General features: G+C 35.3%; 2 protein-coding genes across 2 annotated transcripts in view; one reads left to right on the top strand and one right to left on the bottom strand.

Moving 5' to 3' along the window:
- Nucleotides 1–25,157, bottom strand: part of LOC145940024 (uncharacterized) — a 298,072-nt gene that overhangs the window by 33,821 nt on the left and 239,094 nt on the right. The gene's annotated exons all lie outside the window — the stretch shown is intronic.
- On the top strand, nucleotides 15,122–20,924 carry Dpn (bHLH protein deadpan). Its single transcript, XM_083044277.1, has 3 exons — nucleotides 15,122–15,481; nucleotides 15,701–15,793; nucleotides 18,652–20,924. Exons 1-3 carry the CDS (start codon nucleotides 15,413–15,415, stop codon nucleotides 19,867–19,869), a joined length of 1,380 nt encoding a protein of 459 aa, XP_082900403.1. The 5' UTR covers nucleotides 15,122–15,412; the 3' UTR covers nucleotides 19,870–20,924.

The following is a 25,157-nucleotide window of genomic DNA, read 5'->3' as shown; positions in this document are numbered from 1 at the left end:
TATCAACACGAGAAGTTGCTCGTGCATCATCGCGTCGTGCAATTAAGGCGATCACGCGAATGACCCGCAGCAACGCGACTCGCGTTCATTTAATATTTGCCCCGGTCGTTTTGCTCGAAATTTTGATTACGTGATACACTACCCTGGGAACGATCCTTATTTCACATCGTCGAGATAATCGCACTTTTGGCGACTTGTCCCGCAATTAGTTATCATTAAAGTAATGCGGAGAGGCATGCTGTTTAAGGATCATAAATTATAAAAATTATAGCCGAACAAAATACATCGAGTTCTCTCTTGATTAGTTTTAATAGCATTCTCACTGTCTCTCGGTAATTGACGGTTTTCCTTGCAATTAAGGAAGATTGTTAATTAGCATTCCTCGTTAAAATCAGACTTGATCGTAATAATTTATTTTAGACCTACCGCGCGAACGCTTTTTGTAGTAATATCGGAGTTCGAGCTTTTCCTCCGATGCAAAATAATATTAATGAGAGCGTATATATACATACATACAAAGCCCTCCGAGATTTATATATCCCGAAACACAGTTTCGTATATTTCATCCTAATTCATCATCGTTCGAGCTTCCGAAAAGGTTGGCGGTATATCATTCCTCGAAAAGCAATTAAGAATCCACCCCCTTTGGTCAAACTCCGACGCTCTAATTGGATACAGGACATATCCTATTAATTTCTCTTGTACCGGTCCATTTGACTAATGAATCTGTGGTAGTCGATCCCTAAGGAGTTCTACCGGATATGAGAGCGTACAACCCATTCATTCCACACACGATAAATATTAAAATCGAAGAAATAATTAAGTTTGTTGAAGCGAATAAGTTTATAGCGCTATATTACATTTATGTTTAAAATCTCAATTATTTTACAAAACAAATTTTTTCATTATATTCGTTATATTCATTATTATTAGCGCGGTTGAAAAATTATCTCATAATTCTACGCGATCGTGTAAAAACGGATACGCGGCGGGATAAAACGGTGCAACTATTGCAGTTAAGTTTCTCCCGGCATACAATTGAGTACCACAATTTCGGAACTTGAAAAAGCGGAGCGCCGTAATTACCATCGAAATTATGAAAAATAACGGTTGCCTGACTTAGATCGTAAAATTGAGCTAACGAGAAGCGCGGCAAAAGGGCGTTCATCACACGCTATAAAAAAGGGGAACGTAAGTGTGGGGGTAAATGCGACGGATGCAGGTTGTTATGCGTTTAAATTTTGGCCACACACGTGGCTTGTGCCTGTGGTGTTTCTAAAAGGATTAGGTGAGAATAGACTAGAAGAAGAATGTGGAAATTATAAGTTAATATTAATGATTTTGAAGTAATGACGCATATAGATTTCAATTTCTATGGCTATTTCAATGGCTATTAAAGGGTCGATTATTTATCGAACATTTCCAAAAACTCGAACGGACTTAATAATTATTCCTTATATAATAAGAATCTCTTTAATGAAAAGTATTGTGTCTTGTAGTCACGCATACAAGTATTGTATCATATACATTTATGTATGTGGCATATGGCATATGTTCCACAAAGACACGACATTTACTTTAAAGATGAATGTTCTTTTCCTCCTTACGGGACCATGGCAGGTGGGTATCGAGATTTCCTGAGCGTCTAACTGTATTACATAACAGGACTTGCTTTTACAAAAGATTCCAGAAAACGTATTAGTACACGCCCATCCAGGAAATGAAGAATATTATATCCTGTGATCATTTTTCCTCACTTGTGTTTTATGTCATTCGTTTTATCAATGCGGAAGTAACTTAGTAATAAATAAAATTAAGAAACCGATCACATCTATGGAAACTTTCGAAAGTACAAAAAAGATGAAATCCATGTCTTCTAAAGTAAAAAGTAAAATTTGCAGGCGGTCATTAATGAGTTAATGAATTTCCGGAAAAGACGTAAAAAGTTTATGATTTATGGGATAAAATTTTTAGGATTAACTCTTGATTGAGATAAATTTCAGGAAAGCAATAGTACATTTCTCCCTCTTCCCATAAATCATACCCAAATAATTGAATTATTTTGGAAAATTATATAAAACGTGCATTATCAGCAATATATGTATTAAACAATTGCGCTTTATTCAATACATTGAAATAGTTAAAACAGCATAATCAGACAGATTTATTATTTCTTATTTTGCATCTACTTTCACCTTCATTATTCAAAAATTTATCTTACATTCCTGCTAATCTTACATCCCTTTTTACGTCATTTTGGAAGTAGTATAGTATTAAATAAATATTGAAATATACGTAGTAAATGTTGGGGATATCTATATTTTATTGTTAATGTATTTTTATGTATCTGTAGTTATAATTATGAGAATGAAACAAATTAAATATTATAATAACTTTTTTTATTATAGAAAATATAGAAAATATAAAAGGACGATTAATCTGTTTATTTTTTTGCAAGATCTGATTACAAAACTAATTATCCAGCTATATTACATTGTATTACATTAGCTCAGCTTAACTTACACATATTGCCCTCTATTGAAGTCTTCTTTAAGCTTTATTCACATCATCTCTGGGTATGAAAAGTTACAATCGATGCACGATACAGGAATAAAATTATTATTTCATTCATATATTTACCTTCAAATGGTTAAATAAATATAGTTTTTCATCAATAAATAATTGTTTAAATAAAAATAATAATTGTTCAAATAAAAAATGTATATTTAAAATCTTAAAATGTTGATAAAATGAATAAGTGATATAAAAATGCATAGAATTATTTCTTAAACAATATAGAATAAATCTCCATCTATCTATATATATATATATATATATTTATTTTTCCATATTTATTTATTACAATTAATTATTTAATATTATATATTTGCATTATGTTATTTAAAAGTACATAAATTTAAAATTTTATATATTTAAATAAGCAAAAGATATACATTTATAATTATAATATTATGCATTGATTCTCTTACTAATTATATATATTTAAAACTTTTTTAAGTTGTTGAATTACAATCACCTATCATTGCAAATATAAAATTTATAATATTATTTAGACATGATAATGTACATTCAAATTGATTATAAAAGGATTAAATTTTTTAAAGTTATTTAATCAGGAATTAACGGTTGAGATAAAAAAATATTTTTATGCAAAATTTTTTGCGTATTTTAATTATAATTTTTTATAATATCTTTTAAAAGAGGCAACTTGTAAATATTATAAGCATCACCTCGATGCGTGTTACTCGTAATACAGCATCTGTCACGAGTTAAACTATTTGCCATGTGTGTCAGCGCCCTACCGGACGTTATTAACAGACAATTATTGTCCACTCGAACAAACGTTTCGCTACAAACCGAGATCCGATCTGGTCTCTTTTTTTAGACAAAACTTTCTCGACTGCCACTATATTCTGCCAGGTGTTGAAGCATCCATGGGAATTACGCTGATAACCAATCGCTTATTCTCATGATGATAGTCTAATACACGATAACGTTTATAAATTAATATTTATTTTTCGTAAAATTTGATGTAAGCAATGATGAGGATAAAAATCGTTTGATTAATAAGATGTAATGCTTAAAGAAATTGCTTGTGACAGTCTCAATGAAGAATAAAAATCGATTGATAATTTTAACCCTCGTACTTCAATATTAATAAACGAGTTTTGGAATCTTTCAAGTTATATGCTATAAGTATTGTACGTATGCACATTTCATGCTCGTTTTTTATCGTTTCATAAAGTTATATAATAATTAATTAAAAATAATGTAGTAATAAAATAATGGAGAAATTTTTTGTAAAGATCGACATTGCATGACACATGAAATTTAGAAATAATTAGAATATTTTGCTGGTGTATCAAATTGAAAGCGTTCCCATAACGATAATACAATAATCAAACATATGTCGTGAGCGTCACGAAACCACCTGGATGGGTTAACTGCATTTCTCATGGTAAGCGAACCCCAACACGATGACATGATGGAGAGATGAGTGCGTTATATTATTTTAAACAGTTATTGAGCGTAATATAAGATGTCTTTGTAAAACTATTTTTCAGGCGTTTGTAATCGTACGATAGCGACACGTGTAAAATTTTAAAATAAAATTTTCTTCAAGTGTGATTGAAATGGGACAACACTTTGGCGTGTGAAGATTTGTATGCGAATAACTGGCAAAAGAAATTGTTCGGTTTCTCTGTAGCAAGAACATCGAACGTGTACAAAGAAATTTCTAATTATCTGACGCAGAACAAGATCTTGTCTTCAGATGCAAATCCGTGTCCCACTTAAGCTACGTTGTAGAAACGAAACGTCACGGAATATTTTGCATAATCCGAAATTTAACAATAACAAGACAACTTTTACAGCTGCTGTATGACATCCTTCACTTTTCAGAACATTGACCTAGTCTTGAAAGACACGAGGGCAAAGGGTCGAGACAGTTGCTTGTACTTCGTAAAAAAGAAGCGAATTGAATGCTTTATCGATTGTATTTCACGTTAACGGAGAAAGTAGACTAAATTTGCATTCGCTACACACTTTGCTAATTATAATACATTACATAAACTGTGATAGCTTCAAAATAAATATGTTGCTTTACCATTCGTACACATAATACTGTTAGCTTTTCTATCAATATATTGCTGATTCTTGTTAGTCGTCCAAACTATTGTATATTTATCTAACAAAAAATGAAACAAAAAACTTTCAACGTATATACATATAAATGCATTTATATGAAAAATAAAATAAACTACAAGAAAACAGAATATTTGATAAAATCATGCTACGTGTGCAATTATAGGGTACCGCTACATAACGCATCTGCTCGTACTTCCCTACGTAAATTCGAGGAGATCCCACGACCCAAGTCTACAAATGTCTCACCTAGCACGATGCACTCGAAAAAAAGAATCATTGTACTTTGCCGGTTCCTTACGTCACAAGAGCCCGGCACATGTTCGTGACGTCACAGCAGGCACACGTCATCTGGCATGACGTCGTGCGACGAAGGGGGTCCGAAATCTTAAACGGTATATCTGTGGGGTGCCGAGATTAAGGGGAGGGAATGTGGAGTCTGATCTCCAGATCATAGGGAGCAGAGGCAAAGAGGGAGAAATCGTGCAAGAAGAATGAGGTGGAATTGCACGCGGCGCATAACAAGGATCGAAGGGGAGGAAGTAGACACACATGGGAAAACGGCACGCGTCCCTTTTTCGGCCCGGTGTCTTTTACACCTGGAATTTTTCGGTCATCTATCAAGAAGCCCTCGATTTTCAAGGTGAAATTCCATCGTGTGACTTCGCGTGTCTACGAACGCGAACCCCTCGATCGGACACGAGCGCAAAAACGATCGATTGTATTTGATTTCGTCTACCGCAAACATTCTGCTATTATTACACATCGGCAGAGATTGTATAAATATATATTTTTCAATTATTTTTAAATTAAATAGTTTTCCATGTTGTCATACAAAAATATTTTTATCTTTTAAAAGACTTAAATTTTTTAATTTGCTTCTTAACACAAAATTTATTATTAAAAAATTATTAAATAATTGTATAATAAATTTCAGAAACAATCTTTATATAAGACGCCTCGATTGAACCTTGCTCAATTTCGAAAGACTGCAGCAAGTGCATAATATCGTAACAAGAAGTATCTGATAGAGTTCCCCTTAGAATCCCGCGTAAAACGAAGAATCTCAACGTGCCATATGACGCGCATAGATAATGACTCCATAGATGTCTCGGTCTGATGACCGACGCAAGAAGCACGACGTCGCAGCTGTACTCAAGAAAATCGATATAAGAACTTCAGTAGGTCGCGCAACGGGCAGGTGACGTTGGTCGCGTGCCAGGCTCCCCCTTCTGCAGCCGAGTAAGAAAAGCATTTTGCGTAACGTATTGTCCTTGCTCCCTCTTTGCTCACGGGTTTGCGGTCCCTTTAACGGGGATTCAAGAAGGGCGGGCTCCTACAAAATCGTGCGAAGAGAATATAATTCTTCATCTTGCACGCGGGAAAGTGATCTGCTTTGGTCGATGAAAAAAGCGAAAATTCTGACGAATGACTTGATATGATGAGATGTTTCTATTTTCTATACGTTTATTAGTGTTATAAAAAATAAAATAAGCAAGAATTCCGGCATTTAATTTCGTGATGTTTTAAAAATCTGATGATGTGTTATACCGGATGTGTTGCTATCCAGTCTGATTTATATATTGAACTTCCGAGTGGTTGACGATATTAACCGTCATTTTTTATCTACAACAATATGTAAAACGTTTGCTCTTTTATGCTACAATTATGCAAATACTTGTAATAATGTTTACAATTATTTAATATTTAAAGTAATACTGGGAGAAACATAATATTATTAGATTATTTTTGAAAATATACACAAATATTACGATGGCACGTTAATGTAGAAATATATCTTCACATCAGCCGCTGTTTTAAAATCAATAATCCAAGTGGCAGGTGATGTCTCGGCGCGTGCCAGCGTCTCTGGCAATAAGAGAATCGAAAAATCTTATAAGGAGGGGTTCTCGCGCAATCTGTGCAAGACCGATGCATTGTTTGCACCCCAGCTTTCGAAACAGCACGAGTTCGTCCGGCAGCAGATGCGACGAACTTACTCTCTATCGACGTGTTTGTACTCTTCATTTCTACATCTCCCAATAAAAGAACACCACGTCATCGCATTATTGATTTAATATGTAAAGTTACTAAAGTAAGTAAAATATACTAAAAATATAAAAAGTTTTTATAAAAAAAATTCAAGCAGTTCAATTTTTTTATAAGAAAAATAATTGGAAGAATATAATTTATTATTTTATATATATTATTTATTATTATTTAATATTATTTAAAAATAGCTTATTTTTATATATTGTAATGCAAATAAAACATTTTCAAAAGAATAACATTTTTTAAGCGAAAGAAAAGTCAAATTCAGAAAATAGCAAATTTTAAGTGATTATAGTCGATTTTTATGAGACAAATATATTTTTATTATTTTATATATATTATTATTACTTTATATTATTTTAAAATAGTTTATTTTTATATATTGTAATGCAAATAATAATTTTTAAGCGAAAGAAAAGTCAAATATAGAGAATAGCTAGTTTTAAGTGATTATAGTCAATAATTAGGTCGCCCTTGCCGCGACGAATTATCAGATAAAGCGCAAGAGAGAGATCATTATATTATTTATTATATATTATTTATTATTATTTAATATTATTTTAAAATAGCTTATTTTTATATATTGTAGTGCAAATAAAACATTTTCAAAAGAATAAAATTTTTTAAGCGAAAGAAAAGTCAAATATAGAAAATAGCTAGTTTTAAGTGATTATAGTCGATTTTTATAAGACGAATATATTTTTATTATTTTATATATATTATTATTACTTTATATTATTTTAAAATAGTTTATTTTTATATATTGTAATGCAAATAAAAATTTTTAAGCGAAAGAAAAGTCAAATATAGAGAATAGCTAGTTTTAAGTGATTATAGTCAATAATTAGGTCGCCCTTGCCGCGACGAATTATCAGATAAAACGCAAGAGAGAAATCAAGAATGTTTCGATCTGACAATTTTAATATATATCACAAATATTGCAGTGTTATATCGACTATCATATAGAATATACTTTTTGTTGTTCAATATCCGGCTCTAATTCATGTTCGCAGCGAATAAAATATATTAGCGTGAAAATGTCAAAAGGCCAATGGTCGAAAAACTTTGTTATGCGACCATCTGCGTTTTTTTCACCAATTCTACTTATATATGCAGAAAGCTGCGACTCAAATACGAATTTCTCACAACAAAGTAACCAGTGATCTGCAATTTCGACGAGCCGGTTTAGGTGTACAAACTACCTCGTTCAAAATGACAAATTTGACTGAAGGTCGACAGCATTCAATAACCTCGTGCGAAAAATTTGCATAAAGCTACGTTCGGAAGATCATAATTAAATCAATTGTGGCGTTGAAAAAGAATTATTGTCTTTAAAAAAAATTATTATATATATTGTTATATTACTATCTACTTATTTATTGTCGCCCATTCGTGAGTTTCTCAAATAAAATAATATTAATTGATACCTCTTTCAGTCTTTTACTGCTTTTATATATAGAATGCTGAAGAAGCTGTGCAGTTACTTGAATTATCCATGATGATTCTTTATTAAAATTATTATTATTATTTATATGTTTAAAGCGCTAATTGTAAGATTAATTCAATAAAAAATTATTTGTTTATATCAAAACAAATTTTCAATCAAGATTAATTAATTATTTTTCATACTATTACATAAAAAATTAAATAATCTTTTTAGACATATTTCAAGCTTACTAATTATATACATTATTTGCAAAAAAATATCTACATATCGACAATTTGCATTTGCAATTTGCAATTTGGATTTGAATCCTCAGTTTCTGCGGAAAAATTGACGTGTTGAAAAAATGAGCGAGGGATCAACTAACACCATTTGGACCTGTTCCGGCATCTCAGAGTCCGGGCCTACAAGGGGGGGGGGGGACCCACTGTGGCGGAGAGGGCCCTTGACGGTAGCCGATATCGAGAACGCGGCGTGCACACAGAGCCCGAGTATCGCCGAAGAGGTTGCCGAAGAAGCCCGAGGATGATGGTGGGAACGCATGGCACAGTGTGTTCTCACCAGCTCCTCTCTCGGGGCGCCTAGCTGTGAGGAGCGCTGCCGCAAGGTTGCTGCCTTGTTACTGCTACGATGTTGAGGCCCGTAGCGCTTGCAGCCGCAACGCTGCTGCAGCAACCTGCCGCTGCATCGCGACCTCCGCCGGAATCAGAGGCGATGACAACCGGGTTCCGCGACCGAAACTGGACCCCACATGACCCAGCCAGTCTGTCGACCCTTCTCCATTGTTTCGTTGGCGTAATAGCGCATCCGGAACTCTCGAGTATACTCGAGATCACGCTGCGCTTCAATGCGAAGAGTTGAAAGACAGTTCTTTCATATGTGCCCGAATTTTTTTTTTTGGCAAAGATGCTGGGACTTAATATTGATTTTAATTCTCGCATCAACATGCGATTAACAAGATGATAAGAAGTGTTATAGCAATCAATTTGTATTTGGAAAACGAATTATGTTGTTGCGATAATTGAGCAGTAGATCAATAAAGGAATCAATCTATTTTTTTTCATAAATAATTATCATTGAATTATTCAGATTTTCAAGAATACCATACAATTAAAAGACGACGAACACACAGCTTGTTCTTTCTCCTTGCATATTATCGGGCGTATAAAGACAGTAAAGGGAACAGTAGGAAAACAAGCTTGTACCGTTGTAGGGATTATTGTGCTTTCGACTAAAACAACTAGTAGAAATCTTATAATCTCATCGATGAGGCGAAGGGTCCTTTTTAGTTGGTCGAAGACTAAACAGATCGTGTTTCCTAAAGATCGACCGCTGAATGATTTTAACGAGGTCGTGACATATTAGTTTCAATATATATTAGCTATATGTTATATTATATTATATCTTTAATAATGGCTCATACATATAGATCATCTAAGTATGTTACAATTACATAATGTGTAAAAAAAAATTTAATTGTTATAATCGTGTGTACTTCAATTATTTGAAAAAAATTATTCTCTTCATAATAAACACAATAATCCATAGTTTGAAATAATCTTATATTATTAGTAAAATCAGCGTGCGATCTCGTAGAAGATACAATGCAAGGAGAGAGAGAGGAGAGAAGAAAGGACGTTAAAGGATAGATTATAGAATATTCCCACAGGAGCCCGCGGATCCGAAACCTCCCACGATTCCCAAAGGAAAATAGTTACGGCGGTGCAACGCGGGGACACAAAATTTCAATCTTTCTATGCAAATATGTATATCGCTGCCGCGATACGGTCCGATTTTAACACCGTTTTCTCTTTTCTCCCTTCTTAATAAAACGTCGAATCCCGGGGGGCTGCGCGGAGGGATCCTCGTGTGTCAGCCACGCGCACCGCTATAGCGGTCAGACCCCCATAATGGATGCACGAGGCATGGCTCGTTTCCTTTTCTTTTCGCATATTTTTTTTTCACTCCTTCCACGGGCCCCTCTCTTCCGTGCCCTTTGCGTGCTCACCATTATGGGCACCCGGAATCCACCGACACGATGGAATATAAGGCAAAAGGGTGATGCCGAACGCGAATCGCAGAAACGTGGGAACCGTCGCCAGGTGATCCTTCGCCGTAAGCTCGTAAGCATCGTACAGGCACGAACTTTTGCGAGCCAAGGCAAAAGACGGCCACTCCGGAAAGGGGTACGCGAGAATGGAACGGCTCTCTCCGAGTCCTCGATGCTTACGCAAGGGGGTAAGATGGGGTACAACCTGTATCGAATGCGCGAGTGTGAGCAGATCGCGAGAGGCTGTGTTACAGTTTTATATAATATTAAGATTCTATGATTTTATATTTAAGCTATTATAATAAAATAAAATCGTTAATATATATGAAGAGATTTATTAAATATATCAATTAACAATATAAAAGAGTTGCACGGGGTTGTTAAATATTTTTCGACAGAAATAGAGATCAAAAAGAAAATAAATTATATAAATAATTTTCATCGGTTTTTTGATAATCTTAGAAATTAACGATGTATACATTTATTTTTACATATCTCATGTATAGAAAAATAATCATCACGAAGATATTATTCAGAGTAAATTGAACCGAAACGTTACCTGAACGAGTCTTCTATTGTAAAATATTTTTTTCTTTACGTGTGTCCAGCACACGACCTGATTCCCAGCGATGGAACCCACTGACCCAATTCATTTCAATGGGATACTTTCGTTTCACGATCGGGATTTTCAACTATTGTGCCAAAGATGTTCGTATTACCTTCGATGTAATTGTATCGTATAAAGTTTCAATCATATTTTCTCTTTCTCTCTCTCTCTCCCTCCCCAACTCTTCTTTTTTTTCTTGAAATCAATTTCTAGTTAGTGATAGCTAAAACTAAATATTTATATACTATTAGAATAATGTCAAAAAATAATGTTAAAAAAAATAAAATTTTTGAGAGCTGACGTTTTATTTCCAATTATTTCTATTTATAACAACTTGAAAATGCCATGTTATACCCGAGTTTTAATAAAAAAAATTTATTGCGGAAGTATTTTGTCCAAATGTCACTTTTTTGGAAGAAACAAATGGTAGAATGCTATAAATGATGCCGGTTATGCGAGACAGCGCGTTTTTTTATTGAACTCCCACGGAAACGAGTTGTATTTTCCTGCATTTACAATGTGTGTTTCCCGAGAACGACAATCCAGATGTCGTCCCATCGACCCCACGCACACATTTTTTAAGCCGGTTTGCATACTTTGCCGCCAATAATAAGGGGTTGGTTCTATATATACGTTCATATTATATTACGTATTATAGTAGGTACATATTTTATATGCTCACGGATTTTAATTCCTTATTATTTCGAGAGGACTTAATATTTTTCCTTTATTAGATATTTTTAAATATATTTCATATGAAATATAATTGATGTGAAAATTAAATATAAACCAAATTTTCAAGTTTTAGAAGGAATATTCTTTCTAAACTAGGAGAACCAGCTTCGAGAGATTCATTACTAGCGGAAATGAAGATTTCGGAATTTAAGGGTAATATTTCCTTCCTGTGAGATCTTATGGCTGCGTGGGTGCGAGCTGCAGGTGCATCCTAACATGATCGAATCTCAAAAACAGGAGGACCGGGAGGATGGGCGTTCCAAATTTAAACCATGGCGCGCCTTCTTGATTATTCTCGAGAAGTTTGTGGTCAAGCCAAGTATTCCGGCTCTCAACCTCTCGGGGTTAATGAGAAGGTCGCGACATCTGACCGAACGCCTTCCGTTATGACAGCTAGGCTGGAATATTTATGGGAAATTATGGATCATGGGAAAAAGAGAAAGGATCCTTCTTGCGAATAAATATAGCGAAGCGTTTACGCAGAATCTGCTTATCCGATGTTTACTTGAATCCACATATAATTGTTTATTTTGTAGCGAGAACAAATAAAATTATATTTTTAGATATATCGGTGAATCATTATTTCATATTTTTTAAAATTATATTCTTGGAATATCTTCTGTGTCTCCCTTTCGATCGATCTTCATAATATTTAATAAAATACTAAAAAAATGTAAATTAAATATAAAAAGTAAATATAATTAAAAATATGAATAATAAATGTTTGTGAATTGATCATTTTTCTGTTGAAAGACAAAGTGCAAAGGTTGTGCAATATAAAACAATACAAATGACTATACTATATCATAGTTGAAAGATTTAAGGTCGGCGATTCTTTTTATTAAATTTCATGCTATACTTTTAAAACTCCAAACATGGATGAAAAGGTTGTAAGTTTCTAAAATAAAAAAGGTTAAAAACTCTTTGCGTAAAAAATTCGATTCTCGGTCTCTTTCATAATTCGTCTTGACGCGTCTTTTATTGTTACCAGACTCAGGGACAAAGTTGCAGTTTAGCTCAACATGTAATGCTGATGGTATAACAAACAAAGCCATAAAACACGTAATTGGAAAGGGTTCATTCTTTCTTTCAGTATATAACGGGAATTCGACCTCGAATCAAATAAAATTAATATCTTTTGTTGCTATAGAGAAAACATGATAAATATAATAAATAATATAATAGTAATATTATTAGATTATATAATAATATTATTATATAATATTATATAATAATAATATTCTATAATATTGTATAATAATAATATTAATTATATAATAATAGTATTATTAAATATTAATATTATTTTTTAAACTTAACACACACATGCATAAATTATTAACATTTTAATTGCCTATAAAATTAATATTATTTTTGTATAAAATTAAATATTAAAATGATCATTGAAACGCTGATCATAATTCGCGATAAGGAAAGTATTATTTTGATTTTGATTTCCTTGCATGACCTCTCTTCGAATGGCAGCTGCTTGGCAATAGATCGTTATCGAATTAGTACAAACACTTATTGTTAAATTAAATAGGAAAGGGTTTTCATTTGTATTGTAAGAAGTGAATTGTTTATCGAATATCTAGGCAGCAATACACAGAGAAAAAGGCCATTTAAAGCGGAAATCCATAAAAAAAGTCTCGCCTATAGACTGGTCACGTTTATCGAGTAATCTCATCACGTTTTGTAAAGACTAGATTTTTAAATGTTTAATAGCTCAATTTTGTTAAAGAACTCTGTTGCATTTGCTAACCGCACCTGGTCGTGGACAAATAACGTTCATCATAGCTAAATCATATCATTGTGATTATATCTTTACGATATATCGCAAATCGTTGAAATGATTCTTTTATTTGTAATATTTGTGTATATAATCATCTTATTAAATTATAAATTTTTTCATAAATGTATCTATCATAAATGTAGCTATCTTTGCAATAAATTTTGCTTCTATATTGGGAAAAATAGCTATACATTCAAAATTAATTCGTATAGAATTTTAATGATAATTTATTTAAATATCAAATGGATTATAATGAATTCTTAAATATCTACGGTTTAATTTCAATGATGTGTTACAAAATAGTTATTTAATTTTACTTTCGTGTCGTGTGAATGCATCAGTAGAAATATATTTTGAAAGTTTGTAGCAATATATACATAGTTAGAAACACGGGGAAATAAATCAACTCGAAGGACCTTCACGTATTTTAAATGCTGGAAACTCGGAATGACCTGTGTGAGGCACGAAACCAAACGCAAAAGTTTTACAATGCAATAATTGTGAGCCATAAAAGTTTATTGCGGTGGTCATTGCTTCCTTGAATGAGCAGTAACGGATTTTGTCAACAAAAAGAACCTCATCGTTTGCAAATCATTTGACGTATACATATATCCATATGTCCTCTAAAAATATGTTTTTATGAAAAACATTGTTTTCTATAATTTTGTTTCTCTATACGTTCTCATTTTTTGATAAGAATAGCACGCATTAATTGTCAAAATTATTGTAATCAAAAAATAATTTTAATACGTTTAATATATAAAAATTTTTATATATTAATATTATATTTTTAATATGAAGTTTTTAATTTAATTTTTATACAAATAAAATTTTTCTTTATATAAAATATAAAAAAATATAAATACATATATGTACATATTGCATATCTCTCATTTGATGTTTTCATATTTTACAAATAGCAACACGCTAGTGTCAATAGTCAGAACATATCACTGCGCTAACAGTAGCAACTTTGTACAGGTAAATAACAGTGCATTTTAAAACAATTCCCACGTGAAGGACCTTGTGCTCTCATATGCACCCGTGCATCGGATCGCGTTGCGCGCGCCAGCCACACTTATGACGTGCGCATATGCACGCACATATACACGTCGGCACGCAATGTTTGCCCTTCTCTGTCAGATGATACTCTATTGCATGCCTTTGTACTTTACCGCTTCTATAGTCGATACACGTTATACTCGATCCCTCCTCATCGCGTCCGCACCCATCAGACAGCAGCAATTGATTAAATTGCTTCTAAAATATTTCATTTAGCATTCGAATTTTACATGTCATCATGTCATTAGGATATAAATAGAAAAATGTCAATAACATATATGTCTTTGTATCTGTTTTCAAAATAATATAAGTGAGAATTGTAACGCATATAACATTTTTTACTTAAAAAAAAGAGGTGTAAATTTTATGATATATGTATAAGAGACAATTAATTTATGAAGGGTAACAATTATAACATTAATCATAAAATCAATAAAAAATGAATTAAATGTATCGCTTTCGTTAAATTTTGCCGATCGCTTGCTTTCGATATTATCTTCACAGGATGTAGCCGAAATTTAAGTGATTACGTTGCACGAGGTAGTATATCCTGCAGACGGCGTGAATTCCCACACATCAACAGGTCTCAGGAGGGCTGAGGACTTCCCCACCTTTAGGGTACCCAAGACCCCACTCCGGGGCGCATTTTGCCCCACTCCACGAATATATACATCGGCATGCGGTCTTCGAAATCGAAAACGTCAAACAGTTACCCTCAACACCCCAAGCGGGACGTCCATCAGCAACGATGGACTTTCCCAGCTTGGTATAAAATATTTGAATGTTCGAACAGTGATCAGGCACATCATCGAGCCTGAATTTCAGTGTTTTTTTAGTGCAATCGTTCAACTTTGACGTTTTGTGCATTGCGACTGTATGAAACTAATCATTGAAAATAATTAACAAGATTAGCAATTAACTGCGGATATAAAGTGTGTTTGCGCTCGAGCGAAAGTCATGATAGTCAGAAGGCTTGCTTAAGTGGTGGATTACTATAACTACAAAATGTTGAACAGCGAGGAGGAATTCGAGCCTCAAACGCAGTCCGGAATGACGAAAGCGGAACTGAGGAGGGTAATGAATGGGTTTTATCACATCAGATGACAGATTGATAGTTTCATTGTTGCATAAAGAACTTGTCATGTCGAGAAAGAAAATAATATATTGATATAGTGATATATTCTATTTTTGAACTTGATATAGCATAATTAGTAAATTTATCATTTAATTAATTAGTATTTATTATTTAATTAATTAGTATTATTATGAGAAATCTTAATTCAATTATTTCAGAGCAACAAACCCATTATGGAAAAACGACGGCGCGCTCGAATTAATCAATATCTCGATGAACTGAAGAATTTCATACTCGTTAGCGAAAAAGACGTAAGTCATTATTTCATTTTTGATAAGCTTTCGTAATAAGAAAACGAAAACTTCTATCTATTGTCGCCTTATGATAGGAAGTAAAATATAATCAAGGAAAAGGGCTAACTAAATCAGAATTATTCCGTAGCACTATTAGGCATTAATACTTCTTGTATCTTTTAATCTTTCAAGTATTTCTAATAGTATCTTTCAATATTTAAACACCTCATTAGCAATTATATCAGCAAAACGTTCAAATGATAACACGACTACATACCAATGACTACATACCAATGAGTATAAGAATGACTTTTGTTTGCCCTCGTGAGAACCACGTTGCCGGCGCCGTATTAAAACGTGTCATAAAAAAACGTGACTTCTACGAGGTTTATCTAGTGACGTGATTCGCTTTATGAGAGATAACACAAAAAATATGCTACTTCTGATTGTGCTCGAAGGTTCAAAACATTTCTACATAACATTTAGAATGTATAATTACTTTTTAATTTTTATTGTCTTAATTATCTTTTCTAATTTGTCAGAGTCACGTGGTCAAATTAATTGTAAAATCCCATCCAAGCAAGAAAAAGATTAGTTTCCTTTATTATCAAGTATTATACGATAAAATTAAAATGCTCGAAACTATATGTGAAAGTCAAAATAAAATTATGCACTCCTATCGACCTAATATTTTAAAAATATAATTTTTCTTACAATAATATATATGAAGCTCAGTGAATACGTATGCAGAATTAACTGATTATTATGTGCGGTAGCGGAAGTTGTCATAACGGATGTATATTGGACGTATTTGATCAGGTTGTCCACCATGGACCCCTTTTTTCCCTCGGCATCCTCTGCGACAGGATCTGTTTTAGACCGGAGTATTGGACATAACGAGGTGTATGTGTGTATATGTGAGCGGGGGAGGAAGGGGGGATAGGTTTTGTTTTAGTATTTTAGAGATGCCTCCGCGTGGGAACGGATGGGACTGGATCCCCAATACTAGCGTGTATATAATCTGCTCTACAGATTTTACAATGGCACTCGAACCGGTTAAAAGAAGCGACGAAGAAACATTTAAGAGAACCTCGAATTACCGCGCCCATTTAAAATTAATTTACTGAGTTATAACTTCCGGAATCACATTTGTCATTTTTTAATATTGTCGAGTCGACAGCGATTTAATATTTCGAAAGTAAGATTTTCATATTTTCGAAGATAAAAATTATTGATAAAAATCAGCTTAAACGTATGATACGTTTAAGTATGATTAAGTAAGTTTAGTGCAAATTAAGTTGCAAATAAAGCAAAACAAAAAATCATAAAGAAAATTGGAGAAATTGGATATCGATTGATTAGGATTTATTCCGCTTCTTTGACGGATCGAGGATTCTGTTACGTAATATAGTGAAACATAATGAAATTGATTTCTCAAACCGGCATATAACAAGGCAAGACGCTCTCACCATTTTCTCTCTTTACTCTCGTCCAGATGACTTCCGCTACCTGCTCGCCCCGGTGTGTCCGTCCCGTTCGTCCGTACGAAACGCCCCCCGCATGTTCGTGGGAACCTCGAAATAATTATTACGAAGAAAAAAAATCTCATCTCAGGTTGCTGCCTCTCTCTTTGTTGACCGTATCATCTTTAAGGATCCAGCTCCGATCCGCGACGACGGATCGGCGAAAAAAAGGGAAGATGCGCAACGCCTCTGCCTTTTCTTTCTTAGTCCTTTAACAGGTGCCACTTCTCCGCTTTTGAGCTCGGGTGTCAAATTCTCATGGAAAAATCGATATCTGCGATATTTTTCTCATTTTACATAGTATTATCCATGTTACTTTGCAAATAATTTTATTCTCGGTTTGTACGACGGAGATTTTATCGGATATTAATTTCTAAAATTAATTACTTTAAAGTTATAAAAGATTTTTACGATCTACAATGTATAAGCGATTCTCCGCTGACTCCCACGCCTCCTTCATTCTTCAAATGATCGCAAATTTACCATAAAAATGTGAACATCGGAATGATCCGACAGGATAAGGTTCGAAGAATAGGATACAATGGACCCTTGAAAAAGGACAAGTATACTATACTTATTTATTGGTATAGCTAAAGGGCTGGGAATTTCGACAGTATAAGCTCGATTCGGGAAAGATCACGTCCATCAGGATATTCGAAAGCCTGCTTCGTGGGATGTTTTCGAGAGTCGAATCGTTTCTCACGATTAGATTAAGTATTTATATAATTGGAAAATTATATAACATTAAAAAAAAATATTTTATGCAAAGTTTTTATCATAGATTAGCTATACGTTTCATATGTGTTTGCGAAAAGTAAATATCCCCAAGCAATTCACGCGTGACTTGGATAAAATAAACTAATGATCTATTGCATGCGGTTTAACAAATCTAGGTGAATGTGGTGCGAACTGCTAGCCCTTAGGCTGATTATAAAATAGGTCGCATTAGCTACTATAGTTGCTAGTCTGTTATTACGGTAGCAATTTATATCAAGTCAATTACGTAGGCGTGTCGCGTCATCGTAGATTTCTTCAATAGAGGATCAATAACCCTTGCTTGACAAGAAGTCAAGTTCCGCGGGCGATGATAGTTACTGTGCTTCGAATAAGAAGAAATCTCATTCTAGCTTTCTCGTACCGTGTTGCCTTTTACCACAGCATTTCCAATTCGCTTCTGTAGATAACGCAGAGTTTGGCTCTGTACCGATGTACGTTATCCTTTCTAACTTTTCGAACGAAGAGTTATTTCTTCCCAACTATCCGTGTTTCATCAATAAAATAATAATGTAATTTCTTTTTATATTACCAATTATTCATATCGATATTTTTATCATTTTCTTTTTCTTGTTACAGCCAACTAGGCATTCGAAGCTCGAGAAGGCCGATATCCTCGAAATGACGGTAAAGCATATACAAACGATGCAACGACAGCATTTGAGCGTGGCCGTCTCCAACGATCCGGTGGTGCTAACGAAATTCCGCACCGGATTTTCCGAATGTGCCACCGAAGTATCGCGATACGTCAGCCGTCTGGAGAACGTCGATCCCGCCGTAAAGCAACGATTGGTATCACACTTGAACAGCTGCGTGGGCCATCTCCAGCAAATGGCTCCATTCTACAGTCACTACGTACCCTACATGCCAGAGCGCCTCTATCCGGAGGTAAAGGTCGGTTTTCAGAGCGATTTCCAGAATGGAGACGAGAATAACAATGGCAGCGCGAGAATACAGATACCGAACGGAGTGCAATTGATCCCGAGTCGATTGCCGAACGGCGAATTAGCACTCTTGGTGCCGCAATCCGCCGGTATCTCTGCCAATTTTCCTTTCTTTCCGCCGGCCACGGATTTATCCGCGAAAAGCGGTCAATCCTCGGCATTCACCGCGGTTCATAGATCGCACAGCCCATTGCTGAGTCCGTCGACCTCTACGTCCAGCTACGGCGATGAGGGTCATCATTCGGAACATCCACAGGCGTCGTCGCCTAATCATCATCAGCCGCAACGTCGATTCAAGTTACCAGAGGAGAGTCCTGCGTCTTCTTCAAAGAGCTTCTCGTCCTCCCCAGAGACCCAAAAGCCGCAAATTAGCTCAACTAGCGACCGAAAGTCACCGACGACAACATTCTTGGAACCCAAGATCGTGGACGATAAAATCGTAACGAAAAAAGACGTGGCGGAAGATTCGGAGAGTGCTAATCATATTATAAATAGTTCTATAGCGCAGAGTTTGCGACAACCACTTTCTGTAATTACAGACAAAACTTATAATCGCGCTTCGAATGGCTCGCTACTCAAGAGAGACGGTCTCAAGAGACGTCATTCTGACGGGCTTTTGGCGATCTCGGATAAGAGACCGAGATATCAGGAACCTACTAGTTCGATCTCCTCGATGAATAATGCCGCCGCGCATAAGAGCACAAATGAACAGTCCGCTGCGATTTCGGCCGAAGATTTGCCGCGAAGTCAGAATTGCCAAGCTCCACGAAATTCTAATTCAAATTCCGATAAATTCGCAATGGGTCCGGCAGACCCGTTCGGTGCTAATAGCGATATGTGGAGACCTTGGTAATTATTATTACCGAAAATGAAAGATTGAAAGTATTTTAAAATTAAACAAAATTGAAATTTAACAATATTCAGTACAAATAAGCAAATTAAGAGTAGGGTTTTTTCACCTTAATTCCTATTCTTTTTTAAGTTTCGAAGCACAATTGACTAAGCGATAGTTTGCCATAAATTATACCATTTTACATATTTTGTCATTTGCTAACAATTTACACAAATATAATTAATGGCAGGATTGTTGCGTGATATTGTATTGCGTATTTATTATTTATTAGTTCTATATTTTATAAATATTACGTTAGAGATTAGTTTACTTATGTTAAGAATTAGTTTAAGGATAAATAAGGTCATTACCGATAATAACGGTTTTGTGCCAAAGCGTGAAATTATTTTTTTTTTGAGTAAGATTATTAATGCACTCTTTGATGCATTGTTATATCGAATCCTCGCCTTTTCATAAAGACTCATAAGCTTTAAATAGGTTAAACGAGACTTTTTATTAAGTTGATCACAATACATAATATGTGAATAGAATTCTGTAAATATGTCTATTTTTATTTAATTAATTAAACTCTGTATTTTGATTATAAATTATATTTTTACCATAAAAATCAAACAAATTATTATATAAGTGATTATTTTTCAATGATCTACAATTCAACGGTGGTCAGTATTGTCAATTAACACGTTCATTGCCCTACGCTGATTTTGATTAAATTTGTAAAATATCACAACTTTCAAAAGATTATATATATAAAATTTGAAATTACTGTAATTTTTAACAAAAATATTTGTTATTGATTCAATTGTCAATCAATGATATGTTTAATTCTCTAAATATCGTTAGTTATACATTTTATTCGTATATATTAATGCAATGTGTCAGCATCATAGCGAAAGCATCATAGCGAAAGCAGGTGACATGCACCGTCATGGCATTTAACGTGTTAAAATAGTATGTATGTATTACGAGTTTGTGATAAAAAAATATAACATTGAAATATACAGTCTTTGTGAAAGACATGATGTTTGTTACTTATTTTTGATTTTATATGTATATCCATCGAGAAAAAATAAAAAATAAATTTGCGGAATGCAAAGCAATCTCGTGAGTGTTACAATTCTATTCTCGCAAAAAAGCTGACTCTCACATATATTCTACCAATATATATTCCACGACCTCGTAAAAGCACGGAAATTTTCCTCTCTGAGAGAGCCATCGGAGGCGCTTTACCCTTTTAAGGAGCGTTAAACGCGCTCCGATTCATAAACTGGAACTTATTCTTTCCTTTTTTGCCGATAAAGGAGCAAAAAGCTGTGGAGAATGAGAATTTCAACCACCTGTTACACCGCAAAACCACCCGCGTTTTCATCGACTGAATGCTTAAACTGATTTATCGACAGAAATCGTGAACTTTGTTAAATTCTCTTAATCTTATTCTCAGAACGCATTCTTGCGCATTTAACTAAAAAAGTATTAATTTCTGATGTACACGCAGGTAATTAAACACTTTAGCCTTAATTACATAACGAGAATACATAACAAACATCAGCAAAAAATTTACGGGATATTTAACAAATTATTGTGACTTTAACATTCGTTTTATCCTGCTGACTTAAATAATCATAAATATGTAGTTGTCATTATGACGTAGCATTATTTATAGCTAGTTTTAACATATTGAAATCCTATACAAGTTCTAGCACTGACAGTGAGATGGCAGCATTGTATATTTGAGATTACAATTTTTTCTTCACTGATACAATTGTCAAAAAATATTTGTAAAATTGAAATACAAATATATAAATATATTATTCACATTACAAAAATATATCTGATATAATTTGCCACAAAAACTACTTTTTTTTTAAAATTAAATGAATCTATCAAGATACAGTTAAATAAAAACTTAAACGTTATATAAAAGTTTACTTATTATAATATATGCTACTGTATTAACACGTGTATCCCTTTGACATCGATATTAATACATATATTAGCGTAGAAGTTGATATTTAAAATCGTAGTTTAAAATCAAGATACTTTGTCGAACTTTGGGTACCAATGGAATAAAGACGATGCTACTTTCGTTAAAAATATTACAATATATTCCTTGTTAGGGAAAATACAATTAAGCCGAGAAGAAGCGTATATGTACAGCGTCCGCGGTTTCTTTCTTCGATCCTTGACGGTACCGTTCTACTGGCGCGAGGCATCGAAGTCGCCGATTCGTCCGCTCAAAATTCGAGTTTAATATCACGTTCTATTCGTCCCTTTTCGATATTCATGTACACAATGGGCTTCGCGACGCCGGTATATATAAATCTCGACTCTGTGTGAGTAACTCCCGTATACGCTATATCACGAGTATAAATAATTACTGCGGCGTACAGCAATTACTATAAGTTATGGCGCAGCCGTTACAATTTGCAATGTCAAGACATAAACACTGCTACCGCTTACATTTGAATACATTAAGGCGATGGGAACCTCTGATTGGCCCGATGGGGAGTGGTGCGGTCTCTCCTGTATCAGTACGTGAGCTACGATCTGGTTGACGATTTTTATTAGGGAAACGATCATCTCGCGGATCTCTCTTCGGCAATCACTGCCGCCGCTATTGCCGTACATTGCAATCGCGCTGCCGCTTGATGGATCGCCATTCTCTCATTCCGCTCGCGAGTGCTCGCTAAAGTGGATTCGCGATTTTCCATTGATCTTGAGATATTTACGACACAGCCGAGATAATTTCCTTCTCCAATTGTTTTATAGCAATCCGTGAGGCTTCTCCGCCGATCCATAGATCGCTCGATCCCAGCACCCCAGATACATGCTTCGCGTTTTCCTTAATTTGGACGTTTGTCGCGAGAAGAATAATCGCGCGTGTTCATTGATGGATAATGAATGATCTTGTTTCAACGAAGAACGCGCATTTGGATCACATCGAATGGCAATCCAATTAAAATAGCAAAGCAACGTATGTTAATTTTTGTCAAGAGAAATCGACGGTCTTTCTCGCTATTTACGTGTAATAGATGTAATATTCAAAATAAGCTTTAATATTCCATTCGATGTATACACACGTGTTGCAAGAATGTTGCAAAATTAGAAGGGATGCCATAATTTATCGTCGCTGCGGCAGATGACATAAATGTAAGTACGACATGTAGTGTTAAGAAACGATAAATCACGGAGAGCAACCGCGATAGCAATGAGAGAGAGAGACCTAGTCGCGCGCGATCGCAGTTCTATTTTCCCCATTACTAGAATCAAGTTCGAATCGGTCGTTCCCGTACCAGTTAGCCGCGATCTTGTCGGCCGACTCATCGATCGGACGAAAAAACGATCGTCGAAAGCCAACCGGACTGTTTCCGTTGCGGTATGCGACCAGACGCGAGTGCCTCCGGGTGGCGGATATAGCAATCGCCGAGTGTTTTTCGCGTAGTTGTATTTCGATGGGCATCCGATCGCGAAAGAGAGAGGCACGGCGTCAGGTGCCGGCGCGCGAAGGGAGGAGGCAGGAGGTAAAAGAGGAGGAGGATGAAGAGGATGAGAAGGAGTAGGTTCCGTCCGCGCGTATGTGCGGCCGCCAGGCCATTTGCCTCTGCGGTCTCTTGATTCCTAGCGACTAAATTTTCATCTGTACTCATTCAAGTTTTAATGTGTTTTTGCGGCATCAGTCATTCAAACTTAATCAACAACCGGTTACACGTCGGCGCGCGAGCGCGACCACACAGGTTCGCGCGCCCGTCGTCGGTGTACGCGTATACGGGCCGTCCGGGTGGTGCGGCCCCGTCTGTGTACGTGTGTGGGCGCGACGGAATATTGGTCGGGCGCACTGTGACGAGAGCGTATTAATTATAACTCTGGTCAGAGGAACGTCAAGAGATGCTTTCGCAGATACCTACGATAAATTGTCGGTTTACCAGCAAATCTCATTTCCAAACCCCGCCATTTTTCCGCTCGTTTATCCATGCCCAACGGGAGAGTATCCGCGGCACGGCGCGCCTGGCCAACGTCGCGGTATTCCCTTCTTTTCGCGTTTATATACACCGTATGTGTGTATATATATATATATATATATATTATATATGTATATATCCGGCCGCGGTGCGCGACTGTCGCATGCACAAGAGTGTGCGATGACAGCGGAAGGGAGAGCGTTTTTACCCAATAAAGTTGGTGAGCGTAATAGGAATGTCGGCATTAACGAGTTCATTCGGAGCTTATCGGGCATTGTCGGCCTGCGACGTGTCACGATAAGGATTTATTCATTTTCAAATCCATAGAATATCTTCCCCGTGTTTTTCATACGTTTGTTTTAATCGTCCCCACTGCAAGAAATTACTGTAATAATATCCAAATAAATTTATAAAACCTGATGTATTACAATATATACGAAAATTAATCCTACAAATATATTTTATCTTAGAAAAATCTTCTCATGTATGTAGTAATAAAGTTTAATTTTATATAATATTTAAATCCTAAAATTAAATTTTTTATAGCATTGTGTAATTTACATATTTAATTTATTGTACCATACAATTACATATTGTATATTGTATTGTCAGAAGGAACAGAAGATAAAATTAAATCGCGCATCTAATTGGCCAATTTCCAAACATTCTTTGTACAAGCCTCGGTTACAAAGTTTTATACAGTACACGATACCGAATTAGCTAAGCGTAGCGGAGAAGTGTCGGTGCAAGTAGTCGGAGAGACATTTATTTGGCTGTCTCTGAAGCGGTCGGGAGTTCCGCCAGTGTGGTATACTGAGCGAGCCAGTAGGAGAGATACTGTCCCTAGCGAGAAGCGGTATATCCGATAGAGAAGGGTAGCGAGGGGTAGTAGCAACCTTTAGGACGGCGGGACAGAGAGAGGTCGGGAGATTGCCTGGCAGAAGAGAGAGAAAAAAACCCATAGGGGAGAGATACACAGAGAAAGAAAGGAAGATAAAGAGACTCGTTTACCACAAAACTCGAAAGAGAAACGAGGATGAGGGAAAGGTGTTGAAGCGTGACCAAGAGGAAAGAAGAGGAAGGGAAAGGAAAACAGAGTGGGAACGTAAAGCGTGCGTACGTGAGCGTATGTATATACATATATGTGTGCATGTGTCTGTGTGTGAGCCGGCGTGGATGCTATGAATGAGAGAGTGGAAACCCCGTGCGAAAGAAGGACAGGTGCGAGAGGTCCGCAGAGCAGGAGAAGCGAGCATGTTTTATTAAGTGCGTCGCGCGTGGAAAAAGCGCGAGGCAATTTTCAGGTGCTAAAGCGGACGCTGATAACGT

The sequence above is a fragment of the Prenolepis imparis genome, unplaced genomic scaffold (assembly GCF_030444845.1).
Source record: "Prenolepis imparis isolate NDT839.2.m4 unplaced genomic scaffold, iyPreImpa1.0 SCAF_8, whole genome shotgun sequence".
Taxonomy (NCBI): domain Eukaryota; kingdom Metazoa; phylum Arthropoda; class Insecta; order Hymenoptera; family Formicidae; genus Prenolepis; species Prenolepis imparis.
Note: the sequence above shows the minus strand (reverse complement) of the source record. Positions and strands in the feature narration are given on the sequence as shown.